The following is a 19,906-nucleotide window of genomic DNA, read 5'->3' as shown; positions in this document are numbered from 1 at the left end:
GCACATGAATAAAATTATGATTGTGTGATGCACCCTTCCAAGAATATCACATCTCCATCTGTTTGATTCTTGGCACAAGTCAAATATCAAAATTTGCCACCAATTCTAAAAAAATATATATATATATATATATATATATATATAATATTTTTTTTTCTTCGTCTTCTTTCTAATGTCATTGGGGCTCATTTATAAACACTGGGCAAATTTGCTCCTGGGCAGTAACCCATCGAAACCAATCAGATGATTGTTTTCAGTGTTCAACCTGCAGCTGACTGATAAAAGCTAATCACTGATTGGTTGCTATAGGTTACTACCCAAGTGCAAATTTACCCAGTGTTTCTAAATGACCCACAGAGTGTTTTGCCCACCAATGCCAACTACCAGAAAGCAGCATCGGTCAAAATACCCCTCTGCTTCCATCATCTCTTAAAACCAGTGAATTTAAGGTGCCCAATGAGATGTGCACAGAGCAGTGACTGGTGGAACTCAACAACAAAACGCCATGGCGCTGAGGTCCACTTGTCACCACATACCTCCCAACTGTCCCGTTTTCATTGGGACAGTCACGCTTTTGACAGCTCAACCCCTCTGTCCAGGGCTTGTAGTGGAAAGTCCAGATTTTCTGTGCACTGAACAGCTAAAAAAATTACAATATTTCTAACTTAATTGGCTTTTGGCAGAGAGCCCAGAAGAGCCACAGGTGCAGATAAGATACTTTTGTAACAAATTTGAGCTAAGCAAATAAGTAACTGTAACACTTTAAATAACAGGTCACATTGGAGAAGTTAGACTCACAGCTTAAAGGGTAATTCACCTTCATTAGCAAAACTGTAATAACTGGAAAAAAACCACAGAAATATGTTCAAACTTTCATAACCTGCCAAATTTTGTAAAATGAACATGGTTCATTAGGGGGTGTGGCCACAAACATAGGCATGGTCAAAAATTTAGAAAATGTTGGGATGTATGTCACCACTCTGTATGGGTCAGAGGGACAGACTCAGTGCAACAAAATTACAAGACATGGAGAAGGGAATTTTGTTTAGAAGTGTTTTTGATGGATGGCAATGGAGGACAAACTGCTCCATGTGACATAGCCCTAAGGAAACAGACTGATATAATACTTCTATAACAGAGAACAATATGGATTTACCAGAAAAGTTGCAGTCTGAAGAATAGGGTTATGCAACGGTGGAGTTTATTCTGTTGTTAATGATGTTAATGTTATAGATGGTGGCCAGATAGCTGCACTATTCCAGGACTACATTATGTGAATTAGCTTGTGTTAGACAAGATTTTGTTAAGATTTGTATCTCATCCCTTGTCATAGATTCAGCACCTCCTGTATCTCATCAAACGTAGGGGGTTCTTCACAGTCAGGACAGTGAGGTTGTGGAATGCACTGCCGGGTGATGTTGTGATGGCTGATTCAGTTAATGCCTTTAAGAATGGCTTGGATGATTTTTTGGACAGACATAATATCAAAGGCTATTGTGATACTCAACTCTATAGTTAGTATAGGTATGGGTATATAGAATTTAATTAAAAGTAGGGAGGGGTGTATGTATGGATGCTGGGTTTTCATTTGGAGGGGTTGAACTTGATGGACTTTGTCTTTTTTCAACCCAATTTAACTATGTAACTATGTAAATTGCAGTAGATTCAGCACCTTCAGTAACTCATCCCCTGCCATAGATTCAGCACCTTCTGTATGTCATTCCCTGCCATAGATTCAGCAATTTGCTGGCAAATAAACAGCGTTATTTTACCTCCTGGGGAATAAGCGATTAGGGCAGCAAATGAGGCAACGCTTTACTATTATATCATCTGCCACTGAAACGCTGCCCTCCCATCTGTGGCAGAACTGCAACTCTTAGCTGTGAAACGACCGTCTGTACAGAAACGCAGCTATTTTGTCGCATAGTCCGCATAGAAACACTTCCGCGCCCAGTTCGGGCTCCGTGCCCGAGAAGCAGTCATTTGCCAATGCAGGTACAGTCTGACGCTTCCCCAGTCCCAGTTGCTAGAAGTAGTGCGTGTAGAACACTGAATATAGTCGCACTCCTCCACGACACAATTATACCTCCAAAGCGAGGAGGCTGAAAGGCGCCGGCCCAGTAGGCTTTGGTTGCTCTCAGCCTGCACTACATGCGGGAGCGGATACACTCTACAAGGGGCAGCGGGACTTATTACTCCACCGCTTCCAAGTTTCCCACCGCCTCCCTCTTTAGTTCCCCCTACCCGAACCTCCCCCCAAAAACAGTTCTGGACACCCCAAACGAGGCAAAAAAAAAAGCACACTTACCCCAGGAAATAGTACGCCGCAGCTTCCGCCACCCTTTCTGTTCACAATAGACATTCACTGGCTGAAGCTATCCCCCGCTTACGGTGGCCGAGGGGAGTCAATGCTGATCAAAAGGCGGAGTTGCACTGTTCCAGTTATCTCGGCTGCCTGTAAGGGTCGCTGCGTAGGTATTTTCACTTGGTTTTGTGCAGACACTTATGCGTTCGTAAGTGCAGTGGAAATGCAGCACGGAGATGCAATTGAGAATACTCTGCTCCCGGTCACACGGTGCCAGTCAGGGAAAAAGAGAAGAGGTGTCCAGGGGGTCGCAGTTCCTCCCCTCCAAGCACCTCCTGTCTAGCCCGTATATAACCAGCCCTGGTCTCGGGTCACGTAAATAAATAAGAGATTGGTAGATGATTGGAGAGGGGAAATAACAGAAAAATCTGTAATATTAAAGAGATACCACAGAAGAAATGAAACCTTTTTTTAGCCATTGCATGCTATTTTTAATTTTGCTATAAAAGTATTTGACCAATGCTTTTACATATTAGGGTTGCCACCTTTTCTGCAAAAAAAAATATATATATATATATATATATATATATATATATATATATATATATATATATATATATATATATATATATATATATATATATATATATATATATATATATATATATATATATATATACTGGCCTTCTTATATATTTATCTTTTTCCCATATCAATAACATTGGGATCAACCATCATTTTTTACCGGCCAGGCCACTAAAATACCAGCCAGGTGGCAACTCTATTTACATTACCGATCTGATCCTCCATGTTCCTCTGTGAGAAGGCTGCCATATTTGAGCAGCAGTAATCCGTTAGCATGAGAAACTCTGACAGGTCAGTTTTTTTAGTAATTGTTAAGGCCCCCATACAAGTGCCGACAGACTGAGTCGGCAGCTTATTGGCCCATCCGACAGGCTTCCCCGATCGATCGATATCTGGCCATTTCAATCGCACAGGTTAAAAAATCCCGTAGGATCGCGGCCGCATGTGTGCGTTGATGCGGTCCCGCTATCTGACCACCCGTATCTCCTCCATTCTGATCCGATTGCTGGGCCCTAGGGCCCATGATGGGATTGGCCCGATATTGCCCACCTCAATGTGAACATAAAGGGAACGATCCGCCTATGGCCAGCTTTTCATGAAGATCCTAAACCAGACTGTTTTTCCAACCCGACCTACCAGTGAAAAACAATCAACACGACCTTTAGGCAGGGCTGCTCCTGCCATGAGTCAAGCTGAAAACCTTGCCTCAGGCAGCAGCGAGCAGCTAGTTACCAGTGACAGCAAATAAAGTCACCTCCTGTAACGTTAAAGGAGAATTCAACCCTAAAGTAGAAAAAAACCCTACCCTACATAAACTACCCCCAGCCTAGCTGATACCCCTGGCAAATGCCCCTACTTCTTTACTTACCCCTCGGTCGGATTCAGGGATCATAGTTCACGGCAGCCATCTTCTGGGTCTTCGGTAATCTGAGGATGCGAGCAGTGTATTGGCGCATGCACAGTTGGAGCAATTTCCCGGTACGCGACAACTACCCATGCACTGAAATTGACAGAAATTGCCGCAGCACCAGAAGACGACACAAAGATTACTGAAGACCCGAAGATGGCTGCCGTGAACTCTGATCCCTGAATCCATTTGCTAGGGGTAGCAGCTAGACTGGGGGGGAGGAGGGTCTATGTAGGCAGGGCCGCCATTAGAAATCACGGGGCCCCATACAACAATTTTTGGGGGCCCCGCCCACCACGGCCCCCAAGCCCCACTCCAGATCCCGCCCATTCCACCCACAGTAAAAAGACCACACAGACATCAGCGCAAATAGAGGTAACCCCCCCCCACACACACACACACAAGTTATAAAAAGCTATTGTTGATCAGGGCTCCCTTATAAGTTAAGAAAAACTGTGGTGCCAGGGTCCCCCATAAAAAGTTTTTTTTTTTTAAAAAAAATGGTGATCAGGGCCCCCCTACAAGTTAAAAAAAATAATTGGTGACCAGGGCCCCCCTATAAGTAAAAAAAAAAAACATTGGCAACAGGGCCCCCCATAAAAGTTTTTTTTAATAACATTGGTGCCAGAGCCCCCCTTACAAGTAAAAAAAAATTGGGGCCACAGAGAATATTTTTTTAAAAAACGTTGTTGGCAGGGGCCTATAGAATATTAAAATAATACATTGGTGGCCAGGGGATTAAAAAAAATTCAACTTCACCTCCTCTCGTGGCTTTGGGTTTTTTCGAAAGTTTCAGGACTTTGGCTGTTCGGCTTTTTTGGCACATCCATATTTCGGCTGTTCAGGACTTAAGAAGGAAGCAGCACGGCTTTGGCACTGTCAAGGGGGGCCCAGCTCTCTCGAAAAGTTCAGCTCTGCCGGGCCCCTCCAGTCCTGGGCCCCCATGCTTTAAAGCTTTCCATTTTCAAGGAATATCCTATAAGCTGAACTTGCCTCTGGCTGTGCTTAAAAACAGTGGGTTGGTGCTGATCTGATCCCAAAACAAATTAAATAAAATGTAAAAATGCAATGACATAAAACTGCTTATATTTAAAGGTGGCCAAAGACTTAGAAATCGACTCGTTTGGTGCTGTGGATCTCTCCCCAATATGCCCACATTGAGGTGAGAGATATCAGGCTGATCCGATCATGAGCCCGAGGGCCCAACAATCGGATCATAATGCATCTGATGTGGCCGCGATCCAACTGGATTTTTTAACCTGCCCGATCGAGATCTGGCTGACTTTCGGACAGATATCGATCCGGGAAGCCCGTTAGATGGCCCCACACACGGGAGTAGTAAGCTGCCAACTCGGTCCGTCTGCAGCTTTTATTGGCCCATGTATGGGGGCCTTAGGTTTCCTGGCACTTTTGATTAATATGCTAATCAGAAATCCTATTCAATTCAGTAGAGAGCTATGTGAGTGTGAACTGCACTTAACGAGTTGCAGAAAAGGGAAAAAAAAAACTGCGCATGCTATAGCTCATGTCACATAAGTGTATCGACCACTGCAGTTTCCATGGAGAGAAGTATGCACATTGCCTACTTCCCTCCACTGCCTTGAATGGGAAAGGCAAAAAAAAACCAAAAATCTGGTACAACAAAAGACAGCCTGTGACTGGGGCTTGATTACATCTAGATCTAGCTGCTGCACAGAGCATGGGGGCAGAGTCAGGAAGCGAGCAGGAACTTTCTGCACAAATCTCAGAGACTGTAGCTGTGCCTGAAAACTGAAGAAACAGCAATCCTAAGGGTAGGACTCCACAAGCTATTTTGTCGCAATCCGACGAGCTGCAACAAAACACATGCAAATTGTCGCATGCGACAAAAATAAGGTAAGAGATAGAATTGTCGCATGGTGTCGCATCGTTGATCCGACGCGACACGACTGTCGGATGCAGACGCTGCAATAAGGTAAGAGATAGAATTGTCGCATGGTGTAGCAGCGTTGATCCGAAGCGACTCCGACAGTCGTGACGCTTCGGATCAACACTGCGACACCATGCGACAATTCTATCTCTTACCTTATTTTGTTGCATGCGACAATTCACATGCATTTTGTCGCAGCGCGTCGGATCACGACAAAATCGCTCGTGGAGTCCTACCCTAAGGCTCACAGGTGGCAAACATCTCAATTTCTTGGTGAGGAGGGGTGCATGTGTTTGTTTAAGTATGTTTGGGTAGTAAAGGTGTAACTTCTAGTGTGAAATAGATTGTCCTATTTATAGCAACTTTGCAATTGGTCTTTATTTTTTAAGTGCTTTTTTTTATATATATATTTGCTGCCTCTTTCTGCTTTCAAATGGATGGTCACTTTCCCCAGCAGCCAAAATACTACTGTTAGATAAGGATATTAGAAGTCACTGAGGGGTTCTGTGACAATATAAAGGCACAAGACTGCAGGCTGAGTTATACAGGGAACTCTTGAGTATCACTTGCATAATATAAGAAATAATTTACCCCCTACTGTAATGGTAAACTATTGAATCCTTGTCATTTTTAAAGAAGATATTCAGGGCTTTTAATAAATGGCAAATCAACAAAATTGTTAATAACACACTAGATTTGTGTAGTGCCAGTAAAGAATATTTTACTGTACTGTAATGTAATAATAATTAATAACTGTAATATTACAGTTAAGCGAGAAAGGCAACTCTTTATGCCCATAGTTTTTGCAGTTTTACACCAATATATGTGTGGATGAGTACAAAACCATCGTAGGTTTACATGTGGGATGCTTTTTACTCCCAGTCCGGCCCTGCCCTGGTTTATACTATAGATATGCAGGCCCGGATTTGTGGCGAGGCCACATAGGTCCGGGCCTAGGGCGGCGAAAATTTTGGGGCGGCACGCCGCCCAGCCGCATCTTTGAAGCACTGGGGACTTAACGCTCCCCAGCACTTCTGCCTCAGCGAGCGCCACAGCCGGCGATAGGACCCTGCGCACACAGGGCAGTGCGACCGGAAGCATCAAGGGTATGGATCGTGCGGCCTTGTGGAGCCGCTTCGTTAAATCCGGCCCTGTAGATATGTAGACTGCTGATGGGCTCTAGCAGCAAAAATAAGCAACACAATACCACAAGAGAAGGTGACATTAATACACTGGTTGTAATTACAGACATACAGGGTGTTAGGACAGCAAGGAGGATAGAAAAGGTCAAAATGTCCTGGATGGGGGTGGGGGGGTGAGCAATCAATCGATCTCCATCGAATGTGGTACAGCTTCCCTATAATATAAGGGGATATCAAATGTGGGACCCATTATTCAGAATGCTCGGGATCTGTATAATGGATCTTTACATAATTTGGATCTTCATACCTTAGGTCTACTAGAAAATCATGGGAACATTAAATAAACCCAATAAGCTGGTTTTGCTTCCACAAAGGATTAATTATACCTTAGTTTGGATTAAGTACAAGGTACTGTTTTATTATTACAGAGAATTTTTAAAAATGTGGATTATTTGGATAAAATAGAGTCTATGGGAGACTACCATTCCATAAATCAGAACTTTCTGGGTAACGGGTTACCGGAAAACGGATCCAATACCTGTACCGATTTTTTTTTATGAAGCATCTAATCATCCTTATATCTGGCTAAATCCATAGGCTCAGCAATATTACAGCACATCTGTATTTTTGGGGGTTCAAGTGAACACAGAATCTTCCAAAAACCTGAATCCAAAACATAGTTTGTATTTTAAAAATTGAGGTAAATACCCAAAAATTGCATCCTCTTAAAAAAACAGTCAATTTCAGCTGTGCTATACTTTAAGTTACATGACAATTAAAGAAATTTGTTCAGCTATACAGAAATAACTCAGTCTAGAAAATAGTGCTGAAACTTAGGCAAAGTCCATACTGGATTTTGTTTTATCCCGAAGCAGACACTGGATTTGTTTTGTCCCTAATGCTATTTGAATTACTTTACAAGTACCTTCTGTTACAGTACTTTGTTAAAGTAGAATTATCTTTATTGCATAATATTTTACCTTTTTGTTTATGAAAAGCTATACTATTTTTTACTTCCAAGCCAATACAATAAAATATATAAAATATTGACAAACATTCCTTCTGTATGTCCATGAGACGTATAAAAAGCTTAAAAAAAAAAAAGTTTGAATGACATAAAATCAATGTAAAAAAAATGTCATCCTCTCATCAGTGTGGAAATGCTGTGCAGACAAATCACACAGTATTGTTAATGCACGTCAAGCAGACAATATAGTAAATAGTAGTAATAGTAGTAATAGTAAAAGTAACAGCAGCTTTGACTCCTTGAGCATCTCCAGCTTCTTAAAACAAAAAAAGCCAAACTGAAATCAATCCGATTCTTCTTCTTCATCACTGATTCCAGGCATTGCTCCTACTGCCGGTAAACAAAAGAGTTTTATATAAGAAAGACGTCCCAAAGAAACCCTCAGCTTGATATTTCCTCTTTTAACAATAAAAAAAAAAAAACTTTCCTAAAAGTGTGAATTTATGAACAGCCCATAAAGTTCAAAGCTGAATACCATTCTATTCTATTTATAGGGTTTTTAGCTGCACTGACAACTAAAACTCAATCTTTATTCCTGATGCAAATTGTAGACCAGAAGACCAAGAATTTGCACAATTTGTTTGTGGTGACAAAATCACAGATCTTTTTACCCCCATTTCCTGCATGACCTGCAACAGAACAGTTTAATACAGTAGAAACCAGATTTTACATTTTCCCAGAATTTATGCCTTTTACATGGTCCCATACTGACAAGTGGCATTATTGGGTTTTTATTAGCTGGTAAGCATACATACATGTTCTTAAATTCATATATCCTTATCTCAGGCCTAGCCTCTTGTTATGTTGTAAAGATGTGGCATCATTATCATGGATGGGCAGAGTGGCAAGCCAAGTAAGCATAGACTTCTCTTTAACAGTCTGAATAATAGTGGGGTAAATGTGCTCCTTCTTAAAGGCCTCAATTTTTTCTTCTTCTTCTGCCCAATTTAGAGACTCATGAAGTCCATCATTCCCAAAGTGCCTATTGTATTTTTCAAAGTGAACCCTCTCAAATACCAGACCTAAACCAGGAGCTTTGGGAATGTCCACTTTTTCTTCTCCCCAGCTACGTTCTATAATGGATGTGGGAGCATAGCCCTTCACCACAGCAATGACCAATCTGATCATCTTGCGGATCTGGTGCATCATAAAGCTTTGGCCTTTCACCTTGATCACTGCCAACACCAACCCTCCCTGCTGGAAGGGAGGCTCACAATGCATTTCCATGATATAACGCTTTGCGCTAGGATCCCTTGGTCCTTTCTGTGAGGTAAAGTTGTGAAAGTTGTGAGTGCCTTTGTAAATAGCAAGAAGCTCATTTACTCTGTTTAAAGTTTCTTGGTTCAGTCGAAAGTTGTCATCTGGTGTCTATTTGTCTTTATGTGAGAAAGCGAAGGTTGGCAATGTGTAAGAATAGGTGCGAGCATCACAGGAGTTCTTTGACTTAAACTTGCCTGTCACCCTCTTCAGTCCTTCGAGGGGTAAGTATAAAGTATGGGGCATTTCCCCGGGGGATGGGGCAGTTAGGCTGGGGGGAGGAGGGGTCTACGGGTTTTTTTATTACAGGATAAACCATTGGAACATGTATATGGTTATCAGACAAACAAACATGCACAGAATGTCGCTACACTGCTCCAGGATATGGTTCATCATATCAGGAATAGCCCTGTGACTTTTCTTGAGATGGAGACTAATGGCATTGACAAGTCTACTTCAACAACATACACAAAATAGGCATCCTGTGACTGTGTAAGGCCCAAAGGCTTCAGGAGTAGTGAGGACCAGAGGAGGAGGTAGCAATGTCCAAGTTCGCAGTACAAATTAGGATGAGACGAGAGAATGGTCAAACAGGCAACAAGATCAGTCCAGGCAGAAGAGGTTCAAGGTCGAGGAATTCAGGCAAAAGGTCGGTACACAATAGCAAAGTTTCACAAGATCACACCCAGGAGTAGCAAGCTAAAACCTATAATTGGGCACTGATGAATTTCCAGAGCTCCTTAATAGAGGCCTAGATTTGGCGCCAATTTTGGACGCATCGGCGTCATGACGTGTGCGCGGACGCGCTGGCGTCAGCGACCGACGCACTGGCGTCAGCGACCGACGCCGGCGCCGGCGACCAATCAGAGTGCGGGAAGAAGCAGGCATCATCCGGCTGCGTCCGTGAGGAACCAGGGAGCCACCATCTTGGACGCCATCTTGGGAACTGTTTTCGGATTCCATTACAGACTGTTCCTTATTGTGCAAAAAAAAGGTATAATCATATCGGCTATACATTCAAATGTTACTTACCAAGTATCCTGATATGAGAGGGCAGATTTTCATTGATCTTTTCAACTACATTGTCTATCAACCAAATCTTTAGCGATACAACTTGCCCAGCAGCAGAAACCCCCTGGAAAAAGGCAAAATGATATTAAGACAAATCATCTTGGTGTACTTTTTCTAATTATAAAAAAACAAAAAAAAACAAAGTGTAAACATGTAATTATGTATTAACATGGTAATTTGAGTATTAACAAGGTTCTGTCAAAGATCTGCTTCTAAGCAAGTCTGCAATTACAGGACAAACCATCCAGTTTACTTACCTTATCTGTACGAGCACAACGCTGAAAAGACATCTTCTTCATGTCTTCTGCATGATTGTCAGGAATACATTCTGATAAAACCAATGCTTGAACAAGTTCATCCTCTATGGTCTTGAACTGGGAGGTACCCACATTTCTCTGCAAAACATACAGTCATTATACAGATGTCAGAAAATATTCAGTTGCTCAATCAATAGGGGAACATTAACTAGCCTATAAGGTATTGGGCTACCCTCCATGAAATTGCAAGCAAAAAAGATATCCGGCTAGTAGTAACAAAAAATAAAACTGCACTACATGTAGCTGCACAATTTTTTATTCAAAAGTATCTATACAATATTTCTGTAGGGTTTTACACATAATTGACTCACTTTTAGTCTGCACTGAACATGACAAACTGAATGGAACTTTTAGGCAACAGATGAAAGATATCTGCACACAGCAAAGCTTTTTCTTCTTTACAGTTGTTGACTATATTGGGAGTCCCTCAACAAACATTTTTGCAGCAGCAAAACGAATGCGGCAAGTAGCTGAAAGTTCACAGAAGTCTGAAGCTGGGCATACTTTACAAAAGGCAAGGTCACCATGATGTGGTCACCATACAACACCAACAAATCTGATCTTTAACCAATATGGCCATCAATACACTGAGCCAATTAGGGTTAACCATAATGGGGACCTAGGGAAACCTGTTGGGAGAGAACAAGATCAATGCGCGGATATAGTTCTCACTCATCCATAATCCACCCAACAGATATCTAACAGCCAAATTCAGCCCCATACATGGACCAGTAAGCTACCACCATGTCTGGAAGTGCCAAGTCGGTAGTTTTAATTGGCTATTGTATAGCCCACTTAACTCTATAATGGCAGCATTAGTCAGCAGTTTGTAGTGCACTGATGACACGTCTGTAGCAGGGAAGAATGTTTAGCTTGACAAAGCATACTAATAAACCAATCCAATCTCTAAAATAAGAAATACAATTTTAAAGAAGTAAATGTTAAAACTAATTAAGCTTTATCAGAAAGGTCTATATAAATACACCAGTAAATCCTCAAAATAATGCTGCTCTGAGTCCTCTGTCAAAATAAACACAGTATTTCTTTCCTTCTATTGTGTATACGTGGGCTTCTGTATCAAACTTCCTGTATTTAGCATGAACCTCAAGGGCTAGGGCTTGAGCATGCTCTGTTTGCTACTTTCTCCCTCTTCATTTCCCCCCTCCCTGCAGATACCTGAGCCCAGGGCTATGAGTGAACAGGGAGAGACTCAAGCAGAAAGTGATGTCAGACCAAGCTAATATGGCAGCTGTTATCCTAAACAAACAGAAAGAGCTTCAAGTGCTTTTTACTCAGGTATGGTAAAGCATTCTGCAGAATAAATATAGTCTTATAGCTTGCACTATTGTGGCTAATCTATTGGCAATAAACTGCTTCTGTAGCTTTCCTCCTCCTTTAAAACATATTATTAAAAATTATAAAGTACCCTACAGTTTAGCAACAATCAATGACAGCGCTACTTGAGGGTCTTAAAGGAGAAGGAAACCTCCTTGGCGCTAACCCCCCACCCCCCCTCCCGTGTATTGCCCCCCCTCCCTCCTCCCCCCTGGCCTACCCCTCCCGCTGGGCAAATGCCCCTAACTTGTTACTTACCCTTCTGCGCAGGTCCAGTCCAGGGAGTTCACAGGCGACATCTTCTTCCACGCGATCTTCTTCCTCCTTTGACCGGCGTTTTGGCGCATGCGCAGTAGGAGCATTTCGCCGGTACGGATCTACTGCGCATGCGCCAAAAGTCACGCGCATGCGCAGTAGATCGGACCGGCGAAATGATCCTACTGCGCATGCGCCGGTCAAAGGAGGAAGAAGATCGCGTGGAAGAAGATGTCGCCTGTGAACTCCCTGGACTGGACCTGCGCAGAAGGGTAAGTAACAAGTTAGGGGCATTTGCCCAGCGGGAGGGGTAGGCCAGATTGGAGCACCGGCCCGGGGTTTCAGGTAAGTCAATACAATCACTTGGGGGTGCCTAACATTTGCCACCCCCAAGTGCTAACAAACTTTCCTTCTCCTTTAAGGGGGTTATGTAATCTAAGGTTCCTGCACATTTTTTTTATATTACATGCGGGTTAAAATGCTTCTAAACAAATGAAAAATGAAATTAAAAAATTTTAAACGGTACAAAGATAATTGGCAATATAATGATTAAGCCATACATGCATATACATATAGAGCAGCCATGTGTATTTTAGAAAGGTTATTGTAAGGATAATCTTTTAAACCTGTAATATAATTCCAATACATTAACACATTTTGCTTTTCTTCTTACCTGCATGCCATGGTAGCCTTTCCCAGAGTAGGCGATTAAGAAGACTACTTTCCATTTAGGATGCTTCTTACTCAGCTCCTCTTCGTCTCCCATAAATTTCTTAGCTTGGTGTCCATTTTCTTTCTGTGCACCTGACCCCTCCAGAAGAACACACACCTTCCGGACTTCCCCTGGGGTAACAGTTTCTAACACAGACTCTTTCTCAAGATCATCCATGAGAACTGATTAGGCTTTTCGTACTACACAAAAATGCAGATGAGACCTGACCAAGGAAAAGAATAGCATGTTATAAAAGCAGCAATGCATTATAAGCACCAGGGTATATTCTGCCAGTTTTTAAACTATCTTTATGTCTTGCACAAAGATGCACTTCATGCAACCCCACCACCCTTGTGCTAAACATACTTACCTTTTATTTTAAGTGAAAAAATATGTATGAGTTTTTATTGTGACGTTACTTTCAGTTGCACATTTTGGCATGTAAATAAAAAAACAAAACATAGATATATCCTATTTATCCTATTTAAAACAATAGGCAAAAACTTATGGCAAGGACAATCCCTATTAACTAAAATCATTTTGAAATCGGGGTTCTATTATTCTGAAGTGGTTTCATATGCAGTACCGGTGCCAGTGGAACCAGCGTTAGGAAACTATCCTTTATGTCATGATTCAGTCATGGTTTTCACATTAGTAAGTAGAGAGCTGGTTGAGGGACATAGGGGTTTAATATATAAGCTGCAAGCCCTTTCTGTACAGGGATATCCCATACCTTGTCTTTAGTGCAGTCTCTGGTGAGAGAATGGTGATGTACCGTAAGCATCAATTGAGATACCCAGTAACAATGCACACGTCCGTGCTTACACTTTGCAGAATCAAGCTTAATGTGATCGCCAATCATATGCTGGTATGATAGCGCAGAGGGCACACAGGGATTGTAAGGGGCAGACTGCCGGTTCAATGCATTGCCGAGGCACATATCAAATCACACGGGAAATATGAATGGAACACTCAGATAAATATATGCCTCTTTCTGTGATAACAGCCTCCCTCTGCTACCCTCCCTCTGTTCCCCTTTCAAACAGCCACCACCAGCTTGTATTTTCCATCTGGCTTCAACAAGTGGGAAAGACAGTTCTCACTCTTGAACACTACGGTTCCTGCAGTGAGTCAAACTACGCCCAACCTCATAAAGCGCACAGTGGGCGGGTTCTGACGAAGTAGAGCTACTTGTGTGGCAGAGTTAAGCTGGCCATAGATGTTGAGATTTTTAAAAGATCCAATCCTTATCGTGAGACAACTTTTATCTCGGAACGATTGTACGAATTGTTCATCAACTAGAAAGATCAATTTGCCAGGAAAACAAAGGGTAGCTGCCTGCTTGGTCCTGCAAACATAGATAGATTGCACTGGGGCCGACAAAGACCTGGCCAATCAATTTCCTGACAGACGTCGGCCGAAAAATCGTTGGAATCCCACTAACCGCACGATAATTTCGAAGGCTTGGTTGGACTTCGCTAAAATCTTTGCGTCTATGGGGACCTTTAGTCGTGGTCACATGCATGGAGATAAATGTTCACATATATTTTATATTAAAGGGGTTGTTCGCCATCACGTTAAATTTTTTTTTGTTCAGGTAGAGTTTATTTACAGTTCTGGAGTAACCATGTCTGGACTGAAAATCAAAATTGGTGCTGGCATTTCAGGCAGACAGAGGTCCAAACAGACCACACAGAGGCCCACACAGATGGGCGCGCACCGAGTGCTCAAAAAATGTTTTTAGCTGCTACCTCTGACAAAGGGGGTCGCGAAATTAAGAAGATGTGGGTGCGGACCTGGGCCAGCGGGGCCCACAAGAGTCTGGGGCCCACAGGGTTTTTTCCGGTGCCCCGCCGACTCAGTCCGACCCTGCACACAGAGGGGCAAATTCACTAAGATGCGAAGCGCCGAACGCTAGCGTTAATTCGCTAGCGTTTGGCATTTTCGCTACTGCGCAAATTCACTAACGAACGCTGGCGTAGTTTTGCTAGTGTTACTTTGCAACCTTATGCCAGGCGAAGTTTCGCTAGCGACGAAACTACGCAAATTAACTAACTTGCGCAGTGTACTGAACGCTACCTTTTACGCTAGACTTCCTTCGTCACCTCAGACCTGGCGAAGCGCAATAGAGTAGATAGGGATTGTTTAAAAAAAAGTAAATTTTTTTTCTAAGTCCCAAAAAAATGCTGGCGTGTTTTCTACATGATGGCTGATAGGCTGAAAAAGATCGAAAAATTTTTGGGGCTCCCCTTCCTCCCCCCTACATTTCCTGACTCATGGCAACTTACCTAGACAGTGGGCACATGTGTAGGGCAAAATAAAATTTTTATTTGCAGATTTGAAGGTTTTCTAGGCATTTGTAGTGCAGATACGTGTTCCTCCATTGAAATTTGAATTTCGCGCCGTATGCAAATTAGCCTTCGCTAGCGTAACTTCACTTTATATAGCGAATCAACGCTAGCGCAACTTCGCAACCTTACGCTACCCCTGTGCGCAACTTCGGATTTTAGTGAATTTGCGGAGCCCTGGCGAAACTACGCCTGGCGAAGTGCGGCGAAGTTCCGCCTGGCGCAACTTCGCATCTTAGTGAATTTGCCCCAGAGTCCCCACAAGCCCACACAAAAGAGTCCCCCACCAGCCCAATAAATAGTGACTGTCTACAGCGACTTACAGCAGCCCATCTGGTATTTGCCAGAACTCATAGATTGCCAGTCCAGGCCTGAGTGTAACAACATTGAGAAGGTAATGCTACAACATCCAGTAAACAGTAAGGTTTGGATAGCTGTGAGTCAGCACTGAAAGCTCGGGGAAATAAGCACATAGCATAAAGATAACATAGTGTATTATGTTATATAACTTTATAGCGTGGTTCTGCAACTCCAAACACCGCTAATTTACACTACCATGGGGTATACACTCTCTGAACACACCATTTACATTCAACATATACAGGTTTTTGATGGATACTCAAAGTTTTGCCTAAAATCTTGCCTACATCGAAGGATCAAACTCAAATTGCCAGAAGTTGCTTTCTGCTGTTGTAAAATATACAGAGCGCAAAAATAGTGTAAAACCTTTAGTACATAAACAGATTTGTTTAAAATTACACTCACAATTGTGTTTAAAATGGCACAGTTCAAATACATTCAGCATTTACACTTTATTGCATTATGGTCAGTAACGTAGCTAGAGGGGGGCGGACCCTGGCGTGGGACGTGCAGCCAGTCCCCCCTCGTACGCCCAGAAACACCTGGAATTACAAAGAAGTCAGTGGCGTCCTGGCCCAATCGCACCCCCTGCCCCCCGGTAGTTACGCCACTGATTATGGTTCCCCTTAGGTGAGTACGACGGAGGGAGTGTGCCTGGTTACTAGGGTTGCATTGGAAGAGAGTCGCACAAACACCATATATTGACCCATTGTGTGACTGGTGGGGCCTCTGTCTCTCCAGTTTAAGATTATGAGCCTCCTCGTCTGAAATAGGGCCTTGATTAGAAATGCAGCTGTTGTGGAGCAGTTACCTTTTGGGAGCTCTAGTAACAGGATACAGACCTTGGGGTCTAGGGAGATTTTTCCAGGTAGGAGATCATTCAAAGTAGAGACTATTTTAGTGCTGTGCATTCCCACATGGTGTGAATATGGTTGCCACCTGCCCAGTATTTTAAATTAAGCTTGATCCCAATGTTATTAATAGGGAAAATGCATAAAAATACAAGAAGGGCGGTATCTTTTTCAAGAAAAGGTGGCAACCCTGGGTGTGAAGCAGAGTGCCAATATGTGATTTACACCAAAGTCAGTATGGTGAAATCTCTGGATCTCTTGAGTGTAATACACCCTATGTATAAGGTATAGCTGTAGAATCATATGCCTACAGTTAATTGACAATTGTGTGGGAGAGGATCTCTTTACATTGTGAATCTGTGCGATCCCCAGCTCCTTTTCCCATCTTTCCCTGCCCTTGAAAGTAGATGTATTATTTATATACTCCTGGATACATTTATACTACAGTTAGATCTTACATTTAGAATGACCTTTTTTCACAAGTGCAACAAGGGGTTTTCCTCCATTTTATGGAGGGCAGCTTCTGAAGATTTTCTCGCTGTTACCATAATGGGATTAGGTTGTGGTATCACCGACTTGGAGGGGTGCAGGAGATTTTGATAGCCAATATCTCCGGGTTAATGAGGCCCAGGTCTCCCGCAGGGCTGTGCAGGGGCTGTTCGGGGTAACAGAACTAACCTCTGCAACTTGGAGGGTTGCAATGCCAAGTGACTTCTCCCTGTTCCCCAAATACATTTTTTGAACAATGACTTTTGGAAGAATAGTTGTGACATGCCAGAAATTATACATCTGCTCAATGGCAGGCCAAGCTGACCGTGTGCCCTAGGCAACCGGTAGTGACTAGTTCCTATCCCTGGAAAGGACCTAATGGCTCTAGTAGTGAGGTACAAGGAAAGGATAGGAATTAGTACAGTCTATAATGACAAAGCTAAATGCCATCCAGTACAAGGACCTTCAAAGCAAGGTCCCAAATAAGTATAGAGTCTCGTCTGTTTTTATAGAGATAGCTATTTCCCATCCTTATAAAGGCCCTAAGAATTTATTAACCTTTTGGTATGTTAAATAGATAACTAATTTGCAACTCATTAAATAACCTATTTCTGCTATCTTTAGAGATAGTACTTTTTCATATATAAGATTATAAGATGTGTGAAATCCATCATCCTGTGTTCAACTGTTTTACTACTTCCTATGAGGTCCAGTATAGGGATAGAAACTAGTCAGTTCATAAGAAGCAGCTAATTTCTATTCTGTCCTTCTCTAACAGTACAGGAACTATCCGTACTGGGCACTTAGCTGACAGGTCCAGTCAGTGGCGGAACTAACGGGGGAGCAGGGGGTGCGAGCGGGCCAGGGCCCGCACCCCCTCAGAGCCCCCCAGCAGCCCGCTCGCCACTGACAAATGCGGCCAAATGCAGCCGTACGGAGGGGGGTGGGGCCCAGCTGCGCGTCACGCACCAGGGCCCGCCCCCTCTAGTGACGCTACTGGGTCCAGTACAGGGATAGAAACTAGTCAGTTCATATAGGAACAAGCTAATTCCTATCCTGCCTAAGGACATTTTTTAACAGTACCGGAACCATCTGTATTAGGCACTTACCTGACAGGTCCAGTATAGGGATAGAAACTAGTCAATTTGTATACTGTAAGAAGCAGCTAATTTCTATCCTATCTAAGGACCTTCTCTAACAGAACAGGAACAATCTGTATTAGGCAAATACCGGACAGGTCGAGTATAGGGATAGAAACTAGGCAGTTCATACAAGGGCCCGCACCCCCTCAGAGCCCCCCAGCAGCCCGCTCGCCACTGACAAATGCGGCCAAATGCAGCCGTACGGAGGGGGGTGGGGCCCAGCTGCGCGTCACGCACCAGGGCCCGCCCCCTCTAGTGACGCTACTGGGTCCAGTACAGGGATAGAAACTAGTCAGTTCATATAGGAACAAGCTAATTCCTATCCTGCCTAAGGACATTTTTTAACAGTACCGGAACCATCTGTATTAGGCACTTACCTGACAGGTCCAGTATAGGGATAGAAACTAGTCAATTTGTATACTGTAAGAAGCAGCTAATTTCTATCCTATCTAAGGACCTTCTCTAACAGAACAGGAACAATCTGTATTAGGCAAATACCGGACAGGTCGAGTATAGGGATAGAAACTAGGCAGTTCATACAAGAACAAGCTAATTCCCATCCTGCCTAAGGACCTTCTCTAACAGTACAGGAACTACATTGCCTCCTGTTCCACCCGAGCAATTGTTTTCTAATCTCCTGCAACATTTGAACGCGCAAGGGTTGGGCAAATTTTTTCACCTTGTTTCGCCTCAAAAATGACGCCCATAGACTTGTATGGCGTCGTGCGTAAAAAAAAAAAGGCGTGCGTCAAAACAATTTCACTGCGCGTCAAAATTTTTTTGACACCCATAGACTTTAATGGGCATCAGCGACATTTCGACGGCGGTGAATTTTTGGCGAAACTAAACGGGACAAATTCGCCCATCCCTAAGAATCAGGATCAAATAGTCCAGTTCATGCAACTCCGAACTGCTTGTGTGGGTGCCTTGCAACAAGTGCCTGAAGTGCCTGCCATTTTAGAGCTAGAACCCAAGATTCCCTTTCCCAGTTTTTTGCATTCCAACCTATAAGTTTTTAAGTATAAGTTATTTCAAATTACAGGATGATCCGTTATCCGGAAAACCGAAGGTTCAGGATAACAGGTCCCATACCTGTACTTTGACATGTGTAACATTCTGGGAGCTGAGGGAAGTACGAACAGAGTCTCCATATTCCTGAAAGATTTGGTACAGGAAACTTAAGTCTTAAGTGCCCGGACAACGTCCAAGCGATGGAGCTTTTTTATATACAATGTAAAATAAAGACTTTTTTCTACTATTCATAATTTTAAGCTTGTCCTTTTACCTGAATTATACATGCTTCCTATGACTCTTATGTGTAAACTTTCATGTGAGAAGGCAGAGGTCAACCGAGTCAAGTGGTTTGAATGGAGGGTCCAGTATGGCATTAAGGACCAGATTGAGGTCCCAAGGAGCAAACTTCCTGATTTAAGGCCAAACGCTTCTGAAAGAGCACAGAGAGGGCGGAAATCTGGGATTTCAAGGACCCAAGACAGAGCCCCTTTCGACAATTCAGATTGTAGGAACTGTAGGACCAAGGAGATAACAGTCCCACGTTCTGTGGTAGATCTTGGAGGTGGCTGGCTTGTGATCATGGTTAGGATCACGTCCTCTGAAAGGCCTTTTTCTCTTAGGATGGTGACCTCAGGAGCCATCCCGTTAAGGTGAAGAGCTGAGGGTTGTGGTGCCGAATTGGCCCCTGTTAGACAAGGTCATCTCAGGGGGGCAGGCCACTGGAGGTTCCAGGGACAGAGCCAGGAGATTGGAGTACCAGGATCTCCTGGGCCAGCACAGAGTGACTATGATGACTGTGGATGTGTCTCTGCGTATCTTTTTGAGAAGCTTATGGAATACATAGGCGAAAGTGCCAAGGGATGGTCATGGCATCTGCTCT

At 43.2% G+C, this 19,906-nt stretch overlaps 2 protein-coding genes across 7 annotated transcripts in view; both read right to left on the bottom strand.

Moving 5' to 3' along the window:
• The window catches only part of LOC108716231 (E1A-binding protein p400), an 81,759-nt gene extending 79,295 nt beyond the window's left edge, over positions 1–2,464 (bottom strand). For 5 of the 6 annotated variants that reach the window (XM_018262356.2, XM_018262367.2, XM_041567188.1 and 2 more), the window contains exon 1: positions 2,309–2,464. The gene's annotated coding sequence lies outside the window, so the exon portion shown is untranslated. Of the gene's footprint in view, positions 1–1,772; positions 2,258–2,308 lie in introns of those variants that run through there. The other variant, XM_018262360.2, reaches the window with a different exon arrangement.
• Positions 2,465–7,792: 5,328 nt separating this feature from the next.
• pus1.L (pseudouridylate synthase 1 L homeolog) lies at positions 7,793–13,048 on the bottom strand (the record flags this gene model as incomplete). The annotated part of the gene is given in 4 exon segments (NM_001095519.1): positions 7,793–8,205; positions 10,165–10,267; positions 10,461–10,598; positions 12,784–13,048. Coding segments are annotated over 4 exon segments (504 nt in total). The 3' UTR covers positions 7,793–8,158.
• Positions 13,049–19,906: the final 6,858 nt, after the last annotated feature.

This window comes from Xenopus laevis, chromosome 1L (genome assembly GCF_017654675.1).
Source record: "Xenopus laevis strain J_2021 chromosome 1L, Xenopus_laevis_v10.1, whole genome shotgun sequence".
Taxonomy (NCBI): Eukaryota; Metazoa; Chordata; class Amphibia; order Anura; family Pipidae; genus Xenopus; species Xenopus laevis.
Note: the sequence above shows the minus strand (reverse complement) of the source record. Positions and strands in the feature narration are given on the sequence as shown.